Source organism: Paramormyrops kingsleyae, unplaced genomic scaffold, assembly GCF_048594095.1.
Source record: "Paramormyrops kingsleyae isolate MSU_618 unplaced genomic scaffold, PKINGS_0.4 ups83, whole genome shotgun sequence".
Classification (NCBI taxonomy): Eukaryota; Metazoa; Chordata; class Actinopteri; order Osteoglossiformes; family Mormyridae; genus Paramormyrops; species Paramormyrops kingsleyae.
Genome location: NW_027326021.1, coordinates 1 through 22,228, shown reverse-complemented (window position 1 = coordinate 22,228; position 22,228 = coordinate 1). Strand labels below are relative to the sequence as shown.

The 22,228-nt window shown below is 43.4% G+C and overlaps 1 protein-coding gene across 7 annotated transcripts in view; it reads left to right on the top strand.

Moving 5' to 3' along the window:
• Positions 1-20,972, top strand: part of LOC140586901 (uncharacterized) — a 46,811-nt gene extending 25,839 nt beyond the window's left edge. For 2 of the 7 annotated variants that reach the window (XM_072708399.1, XM_072708405.1), the window contains exons 1-6: positions 8,363-8,489; positions 9,087-9,884; positions 11,527-12,324; positions 15,309-16,094; positions 17,739-18,536; positions 20,181-20,972. In XM_072708399.1, coding sequence (XP_072564500.1) covers positions 8,402-8,489; positions 9,087-9,862 — 864 coding nt within the window. In that variant the 5' untranslated portion in view covers positions 8,363-8,401 and the 3' untranslated portion in view covers positions 9,863-9,884; positions 11,527-12,324; positions 15,309-16,094; positions 17,739-18,536; positions 20,181-20,972. Of the gene's footprint in view, positions 1-8,362; positions 8,490-9,086; positions 9,885-11,526; positions 12,325-15,308; positions 16,095-17,738; positions 18,537-20,180 lie in introns of those variants that run through there. The other 5 variants (XM_072708403.1, XM_072708401.1, XM_072708402.1 and 2 more) reach the window with 4 other exon arrangements.
• The last annotated feature ends 1,256 nt before the right edge of the window (positions 20,973-22,228 follow it).

Sequence of the window (22,228 nt, the reverse complement as noted above, 5' to 3'; positions counted from 1 at the left end):
TGTCAGATAAGTCAGAAAATCCCCATCCACGGTCTCCAGTGTAACATATCGTGAGGGAGACAAAACACGCATCGGCCTTCCTGCATCGACCCAGGGCAGGCCTGTCGTCTCTGAAATTTTGGCCAATTTCCGTTTCAGCGTTTGATTTGCCCTCTCCACCATCCCTCTAACCTGAGTTCGCCACAGCATGTTTTGGGACTGTGGGGGGAAACCCCATGATGACACGGGGAGAATATGCAAACTCCACACATGGAACCCTGGCAGAAACTCAAACCCAGATCCCAGAGGTGTGAGGTGACAGTGCCAACCACCATCACCGTGCCACCCACCCCTGGGAACAAACTGAGGTTAACTGGAATTACCAAGTTGACCATAGGTGTGAATGGTGCACAAAGGCAGGCAGGCAGGCAAACAGACAGGCACACACACAGGCACGTGCGAACACAGGCAAGCACACAGGCAGGCACACACACAGGCAGGTATGCAGAGACAAAGGCACGAACGCACGCAGACATGCACACAGGCACGCACGAACATAGGCAGGCACACACACAGGCAGGTACGCTGAGACAAAGGCACAGACACATGCAAACACGTACACAGGCATGAATGCGCGCAGGCAGGCAGAAACGCATGCACGCACACATTAACGCACACAGACATGGACGGACACAGGCAAGCAAGCACACAGGGATGCACGCACGCACACTGGCATGCATGCACACAGGCATGGAAGCACAGAGGCACACACACGTGCACGCAAGCACACGTGCACGCAAGCACACGTGCACGCAAGCACACGTGCACGCAAGCACACGTGCATGCACACGTGCAGATAAGCAGGCACGAACGCACACACGTACTCAGGCACGCACACAGGCAAGCACGCGCCACGCACGTAGCCACGCAAGCACACAGGTATGCACGCACGCACACAGGCACTCCCGCACACATGCACGCAAGCACACAGGTACGCAAGCACACAGGCAGGCACGCATGCCAGCACACAGGCACAGAGACACGCACACACATAAGCACACAGGCAGGCAGGCACGCAGGCAGTCACACACACACAGGCACGCACACGTGAAGGCACATACACAGGCACGAAAGCACTCAAGCACAAAGGCACACACGCATGTAGGCATGCACACTGGCATGAATTCACACAGGCACGCACAGACACGAATGCACATAAGCACGCACACATACAGGGACGCCCACACATACACGTGAAACCACAAACGCGCACACACAGGCAGTTATGCACATAGGCATGCAAGCACACAGACACGCGCACACACAGGCACGCACACACGCATGCAAGCACACAGGCACAGAGACACGCACACACACAAGCACGAAGGCAGGCACACAGGCAAGCACGAACACAGGCACACATGCACAAAGGCACACACGCTTGCACGTAGGCACGAACACACAGGCACGCATGCAGGCAGTCACGCACACACACATGCAGGCACGCATGCACGTACACAGGCATGCATGCATGCACACAAGCTCACAGGCAGGAATGCACACAGGCATGCACGCACATTGGCACATACACAGGCACGCACGCACATTGGTACATACACAGGCACGCATGCAGGCACACACACAGGCATGCACGCAGGCTCACAGGCATGCACATAGGGACACATGCATGTAAACACACAGGCACGCACGCAGGCTCATACACAGGCACAAAGGCACTCAAGCACAAAGGCACGCAGACACACAGGCACGCACGCACACAGGTAGGCACTTACACAGGCATACACGCATGCACACATGCTGGCAGGCAGGCATGCACACAGGTACGCACGCATGCAAGCACGCCACAGGCACGCAAGCTCACAGGCAGGTATGCACACAGGCACGCATGCACAGACACGCACTCACGCATGAAGGCAAGCACACAGGCACGTACAATAGCATGTGCACAGGCACGCACGCCCACAGAGCCACACACACACAGGCACGAATGCACTCAAGCACAAAGGCATTCACACAGGCATGCATGCACACAGAAAGGCGCTTACACACAGGCACACACGCATGCACACAGGCACGCACACAGGCAGGCATGCACACATGTGCGCACAGCGACACCCAAGCACAAAGGCATGCATGCATGCACACAGACATGCTTCAAGCAGACAGGCAAGCACACAGGCATTTACAGGCACACACGGGTATGAATGCACACAAGAACGCATGCAGGCACACACACGGGCACGAACGTACACATGCACTCAGGCACGTACACACGCAAGCAGGCATGCAGGCACACAGGCAGGCACACAAGCGACACAGGCACGAACGCAGGCACACACGCAGACAGCCAGGTATGCACGCACACAGGCAGGCATGCAGGTACGGCCACAGGCACTCACACAGGCACACACACAGGCATGAACGCATGCACGCACTGAGGCACACACACACACACACAGGCACGCACGCACACAAAAACTCTACAAAAACTCTGGTTCTAAGCTAGGTGTCCTTAACCCAGGACTTCCAAACATAAGCAAAACAGAGTTACATTATTATTATTATTATTATTCATTATTATTAGCATTAATAAGATTCCCCTTACATTGCTAATAGGAAAGACATAAATGGATGTAGGGAAGAAACATGTTTACAATTTAAAGTGTTTTAGAGATGTTGTAAGTATGTATGTGAAGGGTACAATGGGGCTAATCCCACAATGATTTAAAACAATTTGACAAATTCAAATAAGAGGCTGAGAAGGATGTTCAGCTTCAGCAATCGGCTCTCGTGGGGTCTAATTTTGCCATTTTTTGCCTTTCTTCTGTTTCCCATGCGTTGTCTGCAGGGGCACCTTCACCACATTGCCATTTGATGTGGACACCTTCACACTGCCTGCTTCGAGATCATTTATGTTGAGGTGTTCCACTAATAATTTGTCCACTTTAGTTTCAGCAATGTCCCAATTAACAGCATTCAGCTGGAATTCACTGTCTACAACTTCTATCTCCAAATCCATCATTTCCAATTCAAATACTGAATTAAAACCCCTCTCTGCAGTCTCCTCCAATTTGACTTCTCCAATTTCTATTCCTACAATTTCAAATTTACCATTACTTTGATTTACATCATCAAGCTCAAACTGGCAGAGGTCGACCAATACGGCTTCTATTTTCAGCCTGTCTTGGTGGTCGTCTGCAGGCTTTATGGAGACTGTCCTTTCATTTAACACAAAGACCTCTAACCCATGCACGTCTAACCCCTTATCCTCCCCAGGCTGGTTGGTGGGTGGAGTTGCTGGGGAGCACTCTTTTGCTTCACCCCAGCAGATGATTTCATCCCATTTGTCCCAGGCTGCCCAATACACATCATCCGTCCAGCTAACTGCCTTGGCAATTGCCTTTCGGTTGTGTCACACGTTCAAACTGTCAGCCTGGTCAGAGGGTGATTCTGCTGGGGAGCACAGCTCTTCCTCATCTCCCCGGTCAATCACCTCTCCCCACTTGTCCCATGTTGCCCAGTACTGGTCATCACTCCAGCTGACAGCTTTCGCCATTCGTCTGATTCTGAATGAGGAAAAACAACATACAGGTAATGCAATGGAGCTGTCAGTCACTCCTGACACATGGAATACAGGTCAGGACTGATTGGCTGAAGAGTCCTCACACCTGGGTTTGAACAGCTGACCTACAGGTTATCCCAAAAACCTGCATACACACCGGCCCTTTGCGGATAAGATTGGTCACCCCTGTTTTAGGGGTTAGGGTAAGGATTTTAGGGGGTTTTTTGGGGCTAGCGTTAGGGCTATCTATTAGCACTATCCTCCTGACTCTCAGGCTTTTGTTTGGTGTGCATGTGTTATTTCCTTTAGCCATTTAGGATTAGTAGGACCTCATAATCATAAAAACCAAACATTTTTTTGAACAATTAATAGTTTTAAACAAAAATGATGTCCTTATATGAGGACGTAGGGTCTCAGGAGGTTAAGGTAGCCTAACTCGACAAAGTACTGTAGCTCAACTCGACAGAACACCGGAACCATCCGCATCTGAATGTAACATGAAAGCGCAGGAAAGCACATGCAGAAAACTTAAATATCAATACGAAACTATAGCTAACTTGCACATAAAATTTTGATAGAATTAACGCAGTAGCCCGAAACAGTAAACATATTTTAATATACATGCAAGTTTGACAGATACTAAATAATAAGATCATTTATACGATAATATGGGAGCAGAAACTTAACGTACCTCGCCATCTTGGTCCAGAAATGGAAGTGAGGCTGCGTGTTTCAAACTGGCAGCGTACGTCCCACATGCCATATGATGCCTAATACGTAACCAAGCAAAGCGGCCATAATGTGATTAAATAATAACATACCAATAATTCGCGTTGTTATGTAATAATAAGAACAGAATTCTATAAGATGAATTTTAAAGATTAGTATACAACAGCATAAAAATGATGACACTGAAAGTTTGATTAATCACACGATCAGCTCTGGATAATATCAAACAATGACTTAAAGAGACACGTGAAATGAAGTGATAAATACACGTGAAATATAAAGTGATATCGGTATGTCAAAACGTTATGTTACACACACCGCCCAACAATTCAAGAAGCTGTAGCTAGATTAAGGCCGTATTCACAATTTACCCGTGTGCCTTATACTGTAACCGAGCACGATTATCCCCGGCTGGTCTGCACTCTCCACATTGCACTTAATGATCCTGGCCTGAGCGATTTTTTGTGTTGAAGAAAACGAGCGAAGGGAAGTGCTGTGGCATAACTGACTGAAATTCATGATTAATGCCTTTATTTTACGGCTTATCTGGAGTCGTTTTGAGCACGATGTCACACATAGATTAATTGACTATGCAATGCAGCGATTTTTATTTATTGACATTTACCAAAGAGTTTTTGCAGACTAGCTGCATGTTATACCGCCATTGAAAAGGTACCATGCTACCGCATTTTTGAAAGCTGTTGTGTATTACATTTCATTAGTACAGGTGTTTTGACATTATAGCATACCTATCAGAATAGCACACTCTCAGTTAAAGCGCATGCGTAGAACAGAATTACATGTCCGCTAGCTCATAAATGTAGCATATTGCTGCAAGAATTTTCGACAGAAAGTAAGCAATTATGCTTTCCGGTTATTACGTGCAGTTACAGTTATAATAATAATTGATACTTTTATTGATCCCTGTGGGGAAATTGTCTTCTTTACACCTCCCTCAATTTGCTCTTTATAAATCAAGCACTATGTGAAAGACAGTCACCTGTGTGGGCCCCCAGGAAGCTGGGTGTTAAGGGCCTTGCTAAAGGACGTGCTGAGGTTGAGTTTGGACCGGTGACCTTCTGATTACAGGCACAAGGACTTAGCCCATGTACTGAGCCACACCCCCCCCCCCCCAGTTGTGTATTAGTAGCATTTATGATGTTTCTCTAATGTGAGCTAGTACATAACCCAGCTAGTACCAACCGTTGCAACAATACTCTAGTTTTCTGTCATACTCATTGTTTTATTTTCTTGCATTGTCCATTTTTGTTCATAGTCTTTAATATTCCAAATAACGACAATTTCAGATAACTACTGGAACAATGAGTTCTGGAGGGGAGCAAGCTCCGTTACATGCTATAGATATGTTGATCTGATACCTTTCCGTATCAGATTGTTACCACTGTTAAAAACCACAGGTATTTTATTCTGATTGTATGTATTTCCTTATTAGGACACATTAGTTACTCCTGTTAAAAAATCAGTTTATTCTGACATTGTAAATTTCCTGAAGAGTTTACCCTCTTTAAAATGATGGAGTTCCACTTGTGCCAAAAATATGCTGATATGCATATGAGCTTTCCGTTTCTGCCAAAAATATGTAAACAGCACACAGTCCATGTCGGCTGAGCATGTGACAAAGCATTTGTCTGTGACGACTCTATTTTGTCAATGAGTTTGTCTGTGGAGCCCCTGAAGGAACCAAAAGGTGTCTGCTAATTAGATACCCAGGAATAAACTGTGTGGCCCCTGCCCAAGCATTGCTGCCCAAACAGCAGTCTCCTCCTTATGCCGCCGAGGGAGGAGTAGCAACTGGTTCCCCTGCCCCTTCCCCTCTCCCCCCTGCAGATGAGGATCATAACCATTCAGCGCCCGACTCCACCTCCTTATCAGTGACGACGTGCCGCGGTCAAAAACTCAGGCAGTAGGACGAGGCAGAAAAAATTCTTGCCCCTATGTTGTTATTTACAAATCCTCAAGAGGGAGATAACTTTGGTCATCTGACACTGTAGATGAAGGAGTTGAAGGACATTGTCAGTGACCTGCTGGATCCCAGGCAGAACAGACCTCGCTATGTGGCAGCCCTTCTGATACAGGTCGCCCCGCACATGGACTGGATGATGATGCATCAGTTTAAGCAGGAGCCTAGTAAATCCTGCGAGTGCTACACCGAACGACTGATGGCAGCTTTCTCCAACTACAGTGGGATGGACCGCCCAGCGAACCAAGAGTGTATGTGATGTAAAATACACTAAGAGAGCTCAGTTCCTTTAAAGAGAGGTACTTATAATACTCTGTATTAGTTTTCGTGAGCTGTCCTCTTAAAAAGTACAACACCAGTACTCCATATTCAAATTGTCCCATGAAAAACTACAACCTCCAAACATCAAACTACATGCTTCTATGTCACCTACACTTCAGACTTCATCCTCAAAATCAAAGCAGTATTAACACAAGCAACATCCATCACTTAAAGCCAATATAAGTCTGCTACAACTGGACTTATATCTAAGCAAAACAAACATTTTATGTTCAAGTTTTCTTAAAACTACTGAAACAAATAAATGGCTGCCCTACAGTTCCGCTGTTTTGTTTGTCACCCTGAATTATGTCCTTCATAGTGTGGAAAAAACCGAAGGCTGAGGAATGTTACGTAACACAGCTAGAATGCAATAACTCTCTCTGGTGTAATTCACTGTGTGGTCTTAAGTGTGGTATCTTCTTCATAACACTCCCTAACTCTTGTATTCATGACCATGAGATAGGGTGGGCTGCTTTTCTTCCTTGCTTTGGCTAGTATTCCTCCCTTTCCTCCCCAGCCTTGGTTGGTGGTTCAGGCAGCATCACCTTGTTTTAGTAGACCCAGGTGCCATACATTTTGAAAGTAGGCTCAAGTGCACAAAATGTTCTAGCAGAAGTCTTAGACAAACTCTGAATTACAAAGTAATCTGACTCCTTCTGAAGCTGTGAGAAATTGTTCATCTGTATTTGCTGCATTGTCACTTGTTGATCTGCGTGTGCCCTGCTCCAGCAGTAAAGGGGAGATCGCGTGCAGAGCTGGTTTTCTGTAGGTCTGAGTAAAAATAAAATATCCTCTTCATACAGGAACCAAGTCTATGGCTGGAAATTTCTGCAACAGAGCCATTTAGTTATTTCTAGAAAAACATATAGAGCCAATGAAGGAACCTGATGTCATAGTAACACAGGTCACTATCCGTGGTGCTGAATTCTCTACTAGATGGGCTGGTGCTGAATGAATAGGACAGCTGGCCAACGTGTCTGTGTTCTTACACTGACTGGCACCCTGACAACGAGGGGGAAAAATTCATACAGTAAATTAGTTAACAATAATTAGTAATCACCTATAGTTCTCATTTATCATGATGTAAAATTCAAAAACCATTTCTGACTATTAATCTGCACATTTTAATAATTTAATTAATATTACCTAAATTGTTTATCATTTTCTGCAATCACTGTGCGTTAAAGCAAGTTTTAAAACTAGCTGTGAAATTGTTGATGCTGTTGTTGATCTGAATGTTGCTGACGGAGCCTTAGGATACGTCTTCATACAGATGAGTAAGGGGATGGATGCACTATTCTATGGAGGCCTCTGAAGAGAAAAAATTATCCCAATTTTATATTGAGAGGGATGGTTAATTCCATTTTAATGCAGACTGCGTTAAAAGTCCCAGTTCTGCCGTTGATCTTTTGCATGCATGCTATCATGTATTAGTTTACTATGTATTTTGATCACATGTCAAACTAAAGAATTTTTGGTCGTATTTTTGTTCCTAATTTTGAAGTAATTGTAAAATAAAAATGTTGTTCTTTTCCGCCGCCATGCTTCGTCTTACTTGTGAAGGTTATGCTTGCATTGAACTTGCTTTGTAGACAGTAAGATCCTGCCGGCATTAATTCTGCACTGTGTGGTAATTTTGAGAAATTGCGCACGTTTCTTATCCCGTCAGAATCGGTATAACTAACGCCATGCGAATGTGTCTTAGCGCAGAGTTTAGAATATTTACGGTTTCCGGTCAATGAAGGCAGTTTGAAATAAAACAAAAACGTTTAAACTTTCTGGATGCGCAAACTCTCGCTCTTGGCAAGATGGTGCAGATAGTCGAGATAAAGGACTGTTATTCGATGAGAATTCGAATCCATCACTCCTTAAACATGGAGAACATGGATCCAGAAGGTATTAATGATTATAATGATTAAATGATAATAAAGTTGTAGCTCCTGGTATGTGACAAACGAAATGAACGGCCAAGTCTGCATTGGCCTAATGCTTGTTAGTTTTGAGGTAAAGCTGATAAGTAACACATTTGGTTTTCGAGGTAAAATAACCGACCGGTTGAATAATTCAAGTTTTATCTACAGAAATGAATGTATTTAGAACTGCAAACGGATACATTGGAAGCAGAGTTTTAAAATGAGAAAATGTAACGATGTGATAGGAAATGCCGTTCGTTATACTCCCCTTCTGTCTCCCATTCTTGCTCATCTTGTTTAAATAATAAGAAAATGAAAAGCAAGATCACTGTTAGTGACAAAAGTGCAGGACTAAATGTGTTTCATTTAATATTTATTCATTTGGATATGTGTGAGAGTAAGCGTATGCATGGATGTTGTCTTCTGGTTTAGCTTTCTTAGCTTTATCGGTAATTCACATTATTTCATTTATCTGACAATCTGAAGCCCATGGACTAATTTTAAACGGATTTTGTAGTAGAGTATTTATCCAGTTATTGTCATGTTCTTATATATCTCTCTGTGTTCCATTTTGTCCCAGTTCATGAGTTTTTGGAGGACAAGTTCATCTCCATTCTGGTCGTGAACTTCGAGAGGAGCCCACTGACCATGGAGAACTTGCAGTCTCTGGCCCTCAGTGTCCCTTCATTTTATTGGCGGCTCACTGGGGAGGAGCTGGATCCCAGCCTATTGCACGTAGCACCTGCACGACTGCAAGTGGTACATCATGGTACAGAGACTGGTGTCCAGCATGGGGATGGAGAATCACCAGCTGAGGAGGATGACCATTACGGACAGGAGCTGCCATCATCCAGCTCTATAAGGGAGGCTTCCCCTGCAGCTCCAGCATCCACGACTGAGGATGCTAATGGGCTTCCTGAGGCTCTCCCCTTGGCCTGGGGTGAAGATGAGCCCTCATCTCCATCCTTATCTGTGCCTTCTGACACTCAACCTGGAAGTCAGATTGAGCCAGAACATGCTGAGCCCTCCAGCTCCACCTTCTGGATCCCTGTGGGCCCTAACAGCACGTGGCAGCAGCTTGAGATCGAAGGCCGCAACTACCTGCGGAAGCTGGATGAGCTCAGCATCTCCGATGGACTCTGGAGCATTACGGACTACGGTGATGATCACACCGTGGTCATGTCCGTGCATGTCTCCGTGCATGTGAGCAGTTCTCTGCGAACATGGGGCGTGAGGCAGGAGGAGAGGCCTCCTCAGAGGCCCGCTGGCACCAGACAGAGGAAGCGCAAGGCCGAGCCCGACGACACCAGCGGCTCAAGTTCTCCTCCACCGCACAAGAGGCCCATGCGCTTCTGACTTGATTCCATGTTTTTACGCTGTAAGTTACATTTTTATTTCAACATAATTAGAAGATCCCGCAGGAAAATATTAGTCAGTTACTTAATAAATGACCAAAAAGTAGTTGAATAGGACAGCTGGCCAACGTGTCTGTGTGCTTCCACTGACTGGCACCCTGACATATAATGATTTTTAACAACGAGGGGGAAAAATTCATACAGTAAATTAGTTAACAATAATTAGTAATCACCTATAGTTCTCATTTATCATAATGTAAAATTGAAAAACCTTTTCTGACTATTAATCTGCACAATTTAATAATTTAATTAATAGTACCTAATTTGTTTATCATTTTCTGCAATCACTGTGCGTTTTAGCAAGTTTTAAAACAAGCTGTGAAATTGTTGATGCTGTTGTTGATCTGAATGTTGCTGACAGAGCCTTAGGATACGTCTCTATACACATGAGTGAGGGGATGGATGCACTATTCTATGGAGGCCTCTGAAGAGAAAAAAATTATCCCAATTTTATATTGAGAGGGATGGTTAATTCCTTTTTAATGCAGACAACGTTAAAAGTCCCTGTTCTGCCGTTGATCTTTTGCATGCATGCTATCATGTATTAGTTTACTTTGTATTTTGATCACATGTCAAACTAAAGAATTTTTGGTCGTATTTTTGTTCCTAATTTTGAAGTAATTGTAAAATAAAAATGTTGTTCTTTTCCGCCGCCATGCTTCGTCTTACTTGTGAAGGTTATGCTTGCATTGAACTTGCTTTGTAGACAGTAAGATCCTGCCGGCATTAATTCTCCACTGTGTGGTAATTTTGAGAAATTGCGCACGTTTCTTATCCCGTCAGAATCGGTAAAACTAACGCCATGCGAATGTGTCAGCGCAGAGTTTAAAATATTTACAGTTTCCGGTCAATGAAGGCAGTTTGAAATAAAACAAAAACGGTTAAACTTTCTGGATGCGCAAACTCTCGCTCTTGGCAAAATGGTGCAGATAGTTGAGATAAAGGACTGTTACTCGATGAGATTTCGAATCCATCACTCCTTAAACGTGGAGAACATGGATCCAGAAGGTATTAATGATTATAGTGATTAAATGATAATAAAGTTGTAGCTCCCGGTATGTGACGGACGAAATGAACGGCCAAGTCTGCATTGGCCTAATGCTTGTTAGTTTTGAGGTAAAGCTGATAAGTAACGCCTTTGGTTTTCGAGGTAAAATAACCGACCTGTTGAATAATTCAACTTTTATCTACAGAAACAAATGTATTTTGAACTGCAAACGGATACATTGGAAGCAGAGTTTTAAAATGAGAAAATGTAACGATGTGATAGGAAATGCCGTTCGTTATACTCCCCTTCTGTCTCCCATTCTTGCTCATCTTGTTTAAATAATAAGAAAATGAAAAGCAAGATCACTGTTAGTGACAAAAGTGCAGGACTAAATGTGTTTCATTTAATATTTATTCATTTGGATATGTGTGAGAGTAAGCGTATGCATGGATGTTGTCTTCTGGTTTAGCTTTCTTAGCTTTATCGGTAATTCACATTATTTCATTTATCTGACAATCTGAAGCCCATGGACTCATTTTAAACTGATTTTGTAGTAGAGTATTTATCCAGTTATTGTCATGTTCTTATATATCTCTCTGTGTTCCATTTTGTCCCAGTTCATGAGTTTGTGGAGGACAAGTTCATCTCCATTCTGGTCGTGAACTTCGAGAGGAGCCCACTGACCATGGAGAACTTGCAGTCTCTGGCCCTCAGTGTCCCTTCATTTTATTGGCGGCTCACTGGGGAGGAGTTGGATCCCAGCCTATTGCACGTAGCACCTGCACGACTGCAAGTGGTACATCATGGTACAGAGACTGGTGTACAGCATGGGGATGGAGAATCACCAGCTGGGGAGGATGACCATTACGGACAGGAGCTGCCATCATCCAGCTCTATAAGGGAGGCTTCCCCTGCAGCTCCAGCATCCACGACTGAGGATGCTAATGGGCTTCCTGAGGCTCTCCCCTTGGCCTGGGGTGAAGATGAGCCCTCATCTCCATCCTTATCTGTGCCTTCTGACACTCAACCTGGAAGTCAGATTGAGCCAGAACATGCTGAGCCCTCCAGCTCCACCTTCTGGATCCCTGTGGGCCCTAACAGCACGTGGCAGCAGCTTGAGATCGAAGGCCGCAACTACCTGCGGAAGCTGGATGAGCTCAGCATCTCCGATGGACTCTGGAGCATTACGGACTACGGTGATGATCACACCGTGGTCATGTCCGTGCATGTCTCCGTGCATGTGAGCAGTTCTCTGCGAACATGGGGCGTGAGGCAGGAGGAGAGGCCTCCTCAGAGGCCCGCTGGCACCAGACAGAGGAAGCGCAAGGCCGAGCCCGACGACACCAGCGGCTCAAGTTCTCCTCCACCGCACAAGAGGCCCATGCGCTTCTGACTTGATTCCATGTTTTTACACTGTAAGTTACATTTTTATTTCAACATAATTAGAAGATCCCGCAGGAAAATATTAGTCAGTTACTTAATAAATGACCAAAAAGTAGTTGAATAGGACAGCTGGCCAACGTGTCTGTGTGCTTCCACTGACTGGCACCCTGACATATAATGATTTTTAACAACGAGGGGGAAAAATTCATACAGTAAATTATTTAACAATAATTAGTAATCACCTATAGTTCTCATTTATCATAATGTAAAATTGAAAAACCTTTTCTGACTATTAATCTGCACAATTTAATAATTTAATTAATAGTACCTAATTTGTTTATCATTTTCTGCAATCACTGTGCGTTTAACCCTCAATGGTTCCTTGGGGTGCGTTCTGCACCCCCTGCCCATTTCTATGGCTACTACCATGTTGTTATTAAAATTACAGCAGTTATCCTCTAGGACATTGTAAGTGCACCAGTTTTACATACGGTCATGCAGAAAATGATAGAAAAAGTGTTGACGTCAATTATCGCTGGCATACTTTCTTCGGGGGTGCAAAATGCACCCCAAAAAAACCTTAATTTATGACAGATGTCTGTGGAGATTCTCAGTTATCCAGGTCATGGTTATCCTAAAAAAGGGTTATGCAATAGCAACTGGACTTTGTTTTTCATAGAAGAAGTGTTGCACTCCATCCAGAGTGCTTTCTCAATTCTGACTGACTGGTTGGCATAGCAGGTTGATGAACCCTGTAGAATCCTCAAGTCGTTAGCACTAGATGGTCACCTGTGGGTTGTTGTTGTTCCCCCTGGCTTTCATGTGTTTCACTGATACCACCTGAGGCTGAGCGTGAACGACTGTGGAAGAGTCTGGGCAAAGTTGAAAGAACTGCATTGTAGGTAGGTGATAGACGTCTTAGGCCACCTCCTCTGTTCAACGACGGTCGTTCATCTGAAGCAGTTGTCCTCCCGGTCCACCTACAATGCAGTTCTTTCAACTTTGCCAAGACGCTTCCAAAGTCGTTCACGCTCGGCCTCAGGTGGTATCAGTGAAACACATGAAAGCCAGGAGGAACAACAACAACCCACAGGTGACCATCTAGTGCTAACAACTTGAGGATTCCACAGGGTTCATCAACCTGCTATGCCAGTCAGTCAGAATTGAGAAAGCACTCTGGATGGAGTGCAAAACGTCTTCTATGAAAAACAAAGTCCAGTTGCTATTACATAACCCTTTTTAGGGTTAATTTATGAGATTGATATGATCGACAAATTCAGTTAATTAGTGATAATTGCTACTATAATTTTTTATGTTATTATATTCTAGAACATTTTCGGATATTAAAAAAAGTCAGCCATTTTGTTTTGTTTACATTTCAACTGTTAGAAAAGATATAACACCATGGCTAGGTATTCCACAGCTGAAGCTCTTCGACACATTCTGCAAGAGGATACAGTCGGAATGTGCATTATATGACCAGTCCCCTCTGCTGCCCCCCCCCCCACTGCCGCAACCCCTTTAACTGCACTATCTCACTGCGTAAGCTGTGCAAGCATCATTCAGTTAACTAATAAATGTATCTTAACTTTAGTTAATTGAATTTGAGCTTGGTACCATTGAATTATATATGCCAATGGATAGGGGTGCAACTTGAACCCCAAGGACCTGGAACGTAACTTTCTGACAAGGACCCATTGAGGGTTAAGCAAGTTTTAAAACTAGCTGTGAAATTGTTGATGCTGTTGTTGATCTGAATGTTGCTGACAGAGCCTTAGGATACGTCTCTATACACATGAGTGAGGGGATGGATGCACTATTCTATGGAGGCCTCTGAAGAGAAAAAAATTATCCCAATTTTATATTGAGAGGGATGGTTAATTCCTTTTTAATGCAGACAACGTTAAAAGTCCCTGTTCTGCCGTTGATCTTTTGCATGCATGCTATCATGTATTAGTTTACTTTGTATTTTGATCACATGTCAAACTAAAGAATTTTTGGTCGTATTTTTGTTCCTAATTTTGAAGTAATTGTAAAATAAAAATGTTGTTCTTTTCCGCCGCCATGCTTCGTCTTACTTGTGAAGGTTATGCTTGCATTGAACTTGCTTTGTAGACAGTAAGATCCTGCCGGCATTAATTCTCCACTGTGTGGTAATTTTGAGAAATTGCGCACGTTTCTTATCCCGTCAGAATCGGTAAAACTAACGCCATGCGAATGTGTCTTAGCGCAGTGTTTAAAATATTTACGGTTTCCGGTCAACGAAGGCAGTTTGAAATAAAACAAAAACGGTTAAACTTTCTGGATGCGCAAACTCTCGCTCTTGGCAAAATGGTGCAGATAGTTGAGATAAAGGACTGTTACTCGATGAGATTTCGAATCCATCACTCCTTAAACGTGGAGAACATGGATCCAGAAGGTATTAATGATTATAGTGATTAAATGATAATAAAGTTGTAGCTCCCGGTATGTGACAGACGAAATGAACGGCCAAGTCTGCATTGGCCTAATGCTTGTTAGTTTTGAGGTAAAGCTGATAAGTAACACCTTTGGTTTTCGAGGTAAAATAACCGACCTGTTGAATAATTCAACTTTAATCTACAGAAACAAATGTATTTTGAACTGCAAACGGATACATTGGAAGCAGAGTTTTAAAATGAGAAAATGTAACGATGTGATAGGAAATGCCGCTCGTTATACTCCCCTTCTGTCTCCCATTCTTGCTCATCTTGTTTAAATAATAAGAAAATGAAAAGCAAGATCACTGTTAGTGACAAAAGTGCAGGACTAAATGTGTTTCATTTAATATTTATTCATTTGGATATGTGTGAGAGTAAGCGTATGCATGGATGTTGTCTTCTGGTTTAGCTTTCTTAGCTTTATCGGTAATTCACATTATTTAATTTATCTGACAATCTGAAGCCCATGGACTCATTTTAAACTGATTTTGTAGTAGAGTATTTATCCAGTTATTGTCATGTTCTTATATATCTCTCTGTGTTCCATTTTGTCCCAGTTCATGAGTTTGTGGAGGACAAGTTCATCTCCATTCTGGTCGTGAACTTCGAGAGGAGCCCACTGACCATGGAGAATTTGCAGTCTCTGGCCCTCAGTGTCCCTTCATTTTATTGGCGGCTCACTGGGGAGGAGTTGGATCCCAGCCTATTGCACGTAGCACCTGCACGACTGCAAGTGGTACATCATGGTACAGAGACTGGTGTACAGCATGGGGATGGAGAATCACCAGCTGGGGAGGATGACCATTACGGACAGGAGCTGCCATCACCCAGCTCTAGAAGGGAGGCTTCCCCTGCAGCTCCAGCATCCACGACTGAGGATGCTAATGGTCTTCCTGAGGCTCTCCCCTTGGCCTGGGGTGAAGATGAGCCCTCATCTCCATCCTTATCTGTGGCTTCTGACACTCAACCTGGAAGTCAGATTGAGCCAGAACATGCTGAGCCCTCCAGCTCCACCTTCTGGATCCCTGTGGGCCCTAACAGTACGTGGCAGCAGCTTGAGATCGAAGGCCGCAACTACCTGCGGAAGCTGGATGAGCTCAGCATCCCCGAGGGACTCTGGGGCATTACGGACTACGGTGATGACCACACCGTGCTCATGTCCGTGCATGTGAGCAGTTCTCTGCGAACATGGGGCGTGAGGCAGAAGGAGAGGCCTCCTCAGAGGCCCGCTGGCACCAGTCAGAGGAAGCGCAAGGCCGAGCCCGACGACACCAGCGGCTCAAGTTCTTCTCCACCGCACAAGAGGCCCATGCGCTTCTGACTGGATTCCATGTTTTTACGCTGTAAGTTACATTTTTATTTCAACATAATTAGAAGATCCCGCAGGAAAATATTAGTCAGTTACTTAATAAATGACCAAAAAGTAGTTGAATAGGACAGCTGGCCAACGTGTCTGGGTGCTTCCACTGACTGGCACCCTGACATATAATGATTTTTAACAACGAGGGGGAAAAATTCATACAGTAAATTAGTTAACAATAATTAGTAATCAAGTATAGTTCTCATTTATCATAATGTAAAATTCAATAACCTTTTCTGACTATTAATCTGCACAATTTAATAATTTAATTAATATTACCTAATTTGTTTATCATTTTCTGCAATCACTGTGCGTTTAAGCAAGTTTTAAAACTAGCTGTGAAATTGTTGATGCTGTTGTTGATCTGAATGTTGCTGACAGAGCCTTAGGATACGTCTCTATACACATGAGTGAGGGGATGGATGCACTATTCTATGGAGGCCTCTGAAGAGAAAAAAATTATCCCAATTTTATATTGAGAGGGATGGTTAATTCCTTTTTAATGCAGACAACGTTAAAAGTCCCTGTTCTGCCGTTGATCTTTTGCATGCATGCTATCATGTATTAGTTTACTCTGTATTTTGATCACATGTCAAACTAAAGAATTTTTGGTCGTATTTTTGTTCCTAATTTTGAAGTAATTGTAAAATAAAAATGTTGTTCTTTTCCGCCGCCATGCTTCGTCTTACTTGTGAAGGTTATACTTGCATTGAACTTGCTTTGTAGACAGTAAGATCCTGCCGGCATTAATTCTCCACTGTGTGGTAATTTTGAGAAATTGCGCACGTTTCTTATCCCGTCAGAATCGGTAAAACTAACGCCATGCGAATGTGTCTTAGCGCAGAGTTTAAAATATTTACGGTTTCCGGTCAATGAAGGCAGTTTGAAATAAAACAAAAACGGTTAAACTTTCTGGATGCGCAAACTCTCGCTCTTGGCAAAATGGTGCAGATAGTTGAGATAAAGGACTGTTACTCGATGAGATTTCGAATCCATCACTCCTTAAACGTGGAGAACATGGATCCAGAAGGTATTAATGATTATAGTGATTAAATGATAATAAAGTTGTAGCTCCCGGTATGTGACAGACGAAATGAACGGCCAAGTCTGCATTGGCCTAATGCTTGTTAGTTTTGAGGTAAAGCTGATAAGTAACACCTTTGGTTTTCGAGGTAAAATAACCGACCGGTTGAATAATTCAACTTTAATCTACAGAAACAAATGTATTTTGAACTGCAAACGGATACATTGGAAGCAGAGTTTTAAAATGAGAAAATGTAACGATGTGATAGGAAATGCCGTTCGTTATACTCCCCTTCTGTCTCCCATTCTTGCTCATCTTGTTTAAATAATAAGAAAATGAAAAGCAAGATCACTGTTAGTGACAAAAGTGCAGGACTAAATGTGTTTCATTTAATATTTATTCATTTGGATATGTGTGAGAGTAAGCGTATGCATGGATGTTGTCTTCTGGTTTAGCTTTCTTAGCTTTATCGGTAATTCACATTATTTCATTTATCTGACAATCTGAAGCCCATGGACTCATTTTAAACTGATTTTGTAGTAGAGTATTTATCCAGTTATTGTCATGTTCTTATATATCTCTCTGTGTTCCATTTTGTCCCAGTTCATGAGTTTGTGGAGGACAAGTTCATCTCCATTCTGGTTGTGAACTTCGAGAGGAGCCCACTGACCATGGAGAACTTGCAGTCTCTGGCCCTCAGTGTCCCTTCATTTTATTGGCGGCTCACTGGGGAGGAGTTGGATCCCAGCCTATTGCACGTAGCAACTGCACGGCTGCAAGTGGTACATCATGGTACAGAGACTGGTGTCCAGCATGGGGATGGAGAATCACCAGCTGAGGAGGATGACCATTACGGACAGGAGCTGCCATCACCCAGCTCTAGAAGGGAGGCTTCCCCTGCAGCTCCAGCATCCACGACTGAGGATGCTAATGGGCTTCCTGAGGCTCTCCCCTTGGCCTGGGGTGAAGATGAGCCCTCATCTCCATCCTTATCTGTGGCTTCTGACACTCAACCTGGAAGTCAGATTGAGCCAGAACATGCTGAGCCCTCCAGCTCCACCTTCTGGATCCCTGTGGGCCCTAACAGCACGTGGCAGCAGCTTGAGATCGAAGGCCGCAACTACCTGCGGAAGCTGGATGAGCTCAGCATCCCCGAGGGACTCTGGGGCATTACGGACTACGGCGATGACCACACCGTGGTCATGTCCGTGCATGTCCCCGTGCATGTGAGCAGTTCTCTGCGAACATGGGGCATGAGGCAGGAGGAGAGGCCTCCTCAGAGGCCCGCTGGCACCAGTCAGAGGAAGCGCAAGGCCGAGCCCGACGACACCAGCGGCTCAAGTTCTCCTCCACCGCACAAGAGGCCCATGCGCTTCTGACTGGATTCCATGTTTTTACGCTGTAAGTTACATTTTTATTTCAACATAATTAGAAGATCCCGCAGGAAAATATTAGTCAGTTACTTAATAAATGACCAAAAAGTAGTTGAATAGGAAAGCTGGCCAACGTGTCTGTGTGCTTCCACTGACTGGCACCCTGACATATAATGATTTTTAACAACGAGGGGGAAAAATTCATACAGTAAATTAGTTAACAATAATTAGTAATCACCTATAGTTCTCATTTATCATAATGTAAAATTGAAAAACCTTTTCTGACTATTAATCTGCACAATTTAATAATTTAATTAATATTACCTAATTTGTTTATCATTTTCTGCAATCACTGTGCGTTTAAGCAAGTTTTAAAACTAGCTGTGAAATTGTTGATGCTGTTGTTGATCTGAATGTTGCTGACAGAGCCTTAGGATACGTCTCTATACACATGAGTGAGGGGATGGATGCACTATTCTATGGAGGCCTCTGAAGAGAAAAAAATTATCCCAATTTTATATTGAGAGGGATGGTTAATTCCTTTTTAATGCAGACAACGTTAAAAGTCCCTGTTCTGCCGTTGATCTTTTGCATGCATGCTATCATGTATTAGTTTACTCTGTATTTTGATCACATGTCAAACTAAAGAATTTTTGGTCGTATTTTTGTTCCTAATTTTGAAGCAATTGTAAAATAAAAATGTTGTTCTTTTCCGCCGCCATGCTTCGTCTTACTTGTGAAGGTTATGCTTGCATTGAACTTGCTTTGTAGACAGTAAGATCCTGCCGGCATTAATTCTCCACTGTGTGGTAATTTTGAGAAATTGCGCACGTTTCTTATCCCGTCAGAATCGGTAAAACTAACGCCATGCGAATGTGTCTTAGCGCAGAGTTTAAAATATTTACGGTTTCCGGTCAATGAAGGCAGTTTGAAATAAAACAAAAACGGTTAAACTTTCTGGATGCGCAAACTCTCGCTCTTGGCAAAACGGTGCAGATAGTTGAGATAAAGGACTGTTACTCGATGAGATTTCGAATCCATCACTCCTTAAACGTGGAGAACATGGATCCAGAAGGTATTAATGATTATAGTGATTAAATGATAATAAAGTTGTAGCTCCCGGTATGTGACAGACGAAATGAACGGCCAAGTCTGCATTGGCCTAATGCTTGTTAGTTTTGAGGTAAAGCTGATAAGTAACACCTTTGGTTTTCGAGGTAAAATAACCGACCTGTTGAATAATTCAACTTTAATCTACAGAAACAAATGTATTTTGAACTGCAAACGGATACATTGGAAGCAGAGTTTTAAAATGAGAAAATGTAACGATGTGATAAGAAATGCCGTTCGTTATACTCCCCTTCTGTCTCCCATTCTTGCTCATCTTGTTTAAATAATAAGAAAATGAAAAGCAAGATCACTGTTAGTGACAAATGTGCAGGACTAAATGTGTTTCATTTAATATTTATTCATTTGGATATGTATGAGAGTAAGCGTATGTATGGATGTTGTCTTCCGGTTTAGCTTTCTTAGCTTTATCGGTAATTCACATTATTTCATTTATCTGACAATCTGAAGCCCATGGACTCATTTTAAACTGATTTTGTAGTAGAGTATTTATCCAGTTATTGTCATGTTCTTATATATCTCTCTGTGTTCCATTTTGTCCCAGTTCATGAGTTTGTGGAGGACAAGTTCATCTCCATTCTGGTTGTGAACTTCGAGAGGAGCCCACTGACCATGGAGAACTTGCAGTCTCTGGCCCTCAGTGTCCCTTCATTTTATTGGCGGCTCACTGGGGAGGAGTTGGATCCCAGCCTATTGCACGTAGCAACTGCACGGCTGCAAGTGGTACATCATGGTACAGAGACTGGTGTCCAGCATGGGGATGGAGAATCACCAGCTGAGGAGGATGACCATTACGGACAGGAGCTGCCATCACCCAGCTCTAGAAGGGAGGCTTCCCCTGCAGCTCCAGCATCCACGACTGAGGATGCTAATGGGCTTCCTGAGGCTCTCCCCTTGGCCTGGGGTGAAGATGAGCCCTCATCTCCATCCTTATCTGTGGCTTCTGACACTCAACCTGGAAGTCAGATTGAGCCAGAACATGCTGAGCCCTCCAGCTCCACCTTCTGGATCCCTGTGGGCCCTAACAGCACGTGGCAGCAGCTTGAGATCGAAGGCCGCAACTACCTGCGGAAGCTGGATGAGCTCAGCATCCCCGAGGGACTCTGGGGCATTACGGACTACGGCGATGACCACACCGTGGTCATGTCCGTGCATGTCCCCGTGCATGTGAGCAGTTCTCTGCGAACATGGGGCATGAGGCAGGAGGAGAGGCCTCCTCAGAGGCCCGCTGGCACCAGTCAGAGGAAGCGCAAGGCCGAGCCCGACGACACCAGCGGCTCAAGTTCTCCTCCACCGCACAAGAGGCCCATGCGCTTCTGACTGGATTCCATGTTTTTACGCTGTAAGTTACATTTTTATTTCAACATAATTAGAAGATCCCGCAGGAAAATATTAGTCAGTTACTTAATAAATGACCAAAAAGTAGTTGAATAGGAAAGCTGGCCAACGTGTCTGTGTGCTTCCACTGACTGGCACCCTGACATATAATGATTTTTAACAACGAGGGGGAAAAATTCATACAGTAAATTAGTTAACAATAATTAGTAATCACCTATAGTTCTCATTTATCATAATGTAAAATTGAAAAACCTTTTCTGACTATTAATCTGCACAATTTAATAATTTAATTAATATTACCTAATTTGTTTATCATTTTCTGCAATCACTGTGCGTTTAAGCAAGTTTTAAAACTAGCTGTGAAATTGTTGATGCTGTTGTTGATCTGAATGTTGCTGACAGAGCCTTAGGATACGTCTCTATACACATGAGTGAGGGGATGGATGCACTATTCTATGGAGGCCTCTGAAGAGAAAAAAATTATCCCAATTTTATATTGAGAGGGATGGTTAATTCCTTTTTAATGCAGACAACGTTAAAAGTCCCTGTTCTGCCGTTGATCTTTTGCATGCATGCTATCATGTATTAGTTTACTCTGTATTTTGATCACATGTCAAACTAAAGAATTTTTGGTCGTATTTTTGTTCCTAATTTTGAAGCAATTGTAAAATAAAAATGTTGTTCTTTTCCGCCGCCATGCTTCGTCTTACTTGTGAAGGTTATGCTTGCATTGAACTTGCTTTGTAGACAGTAAGATCCTGCCGGCATTAATTCTCCACTGTGTGGTAATTTTGAGAAATTGCGCACGTTTCTTATCCCGTCAGAATCGGTAAAACTAACGCCATGCGAATGTGTCTTAGCGCAGAGTTTAAAATATTTACGGTTTCCGGTCAATGAAGGCAGTTTGAAATAAAACAAAAACGGTTAAACTTTCTGGATGCGCAAACTCTCGCTCTTGGCAAAACGGTGCAGATAGTTGAGATAAAGGACTGTTACTCGATGAGATTTCGAATCCATCACTCCTTAAACGTGGAGAACATGGATCCAGAAGGTATTAATGATTATAGTGATTAAATGATAATAAAGTTGTAGCTCCCGGTATGTGACGGACGAAATGAACGGCCAAGTCTGCATTGGCCTAATGCTTGTTAGTTTTGAGGTAAAGCTGATAAGTAACACCTTTGGTTTTCGAGGTAAAATAACCGACCTGTTGAATAATTCAACTTTAATCTACAGAAACAAATGTATTTTGAA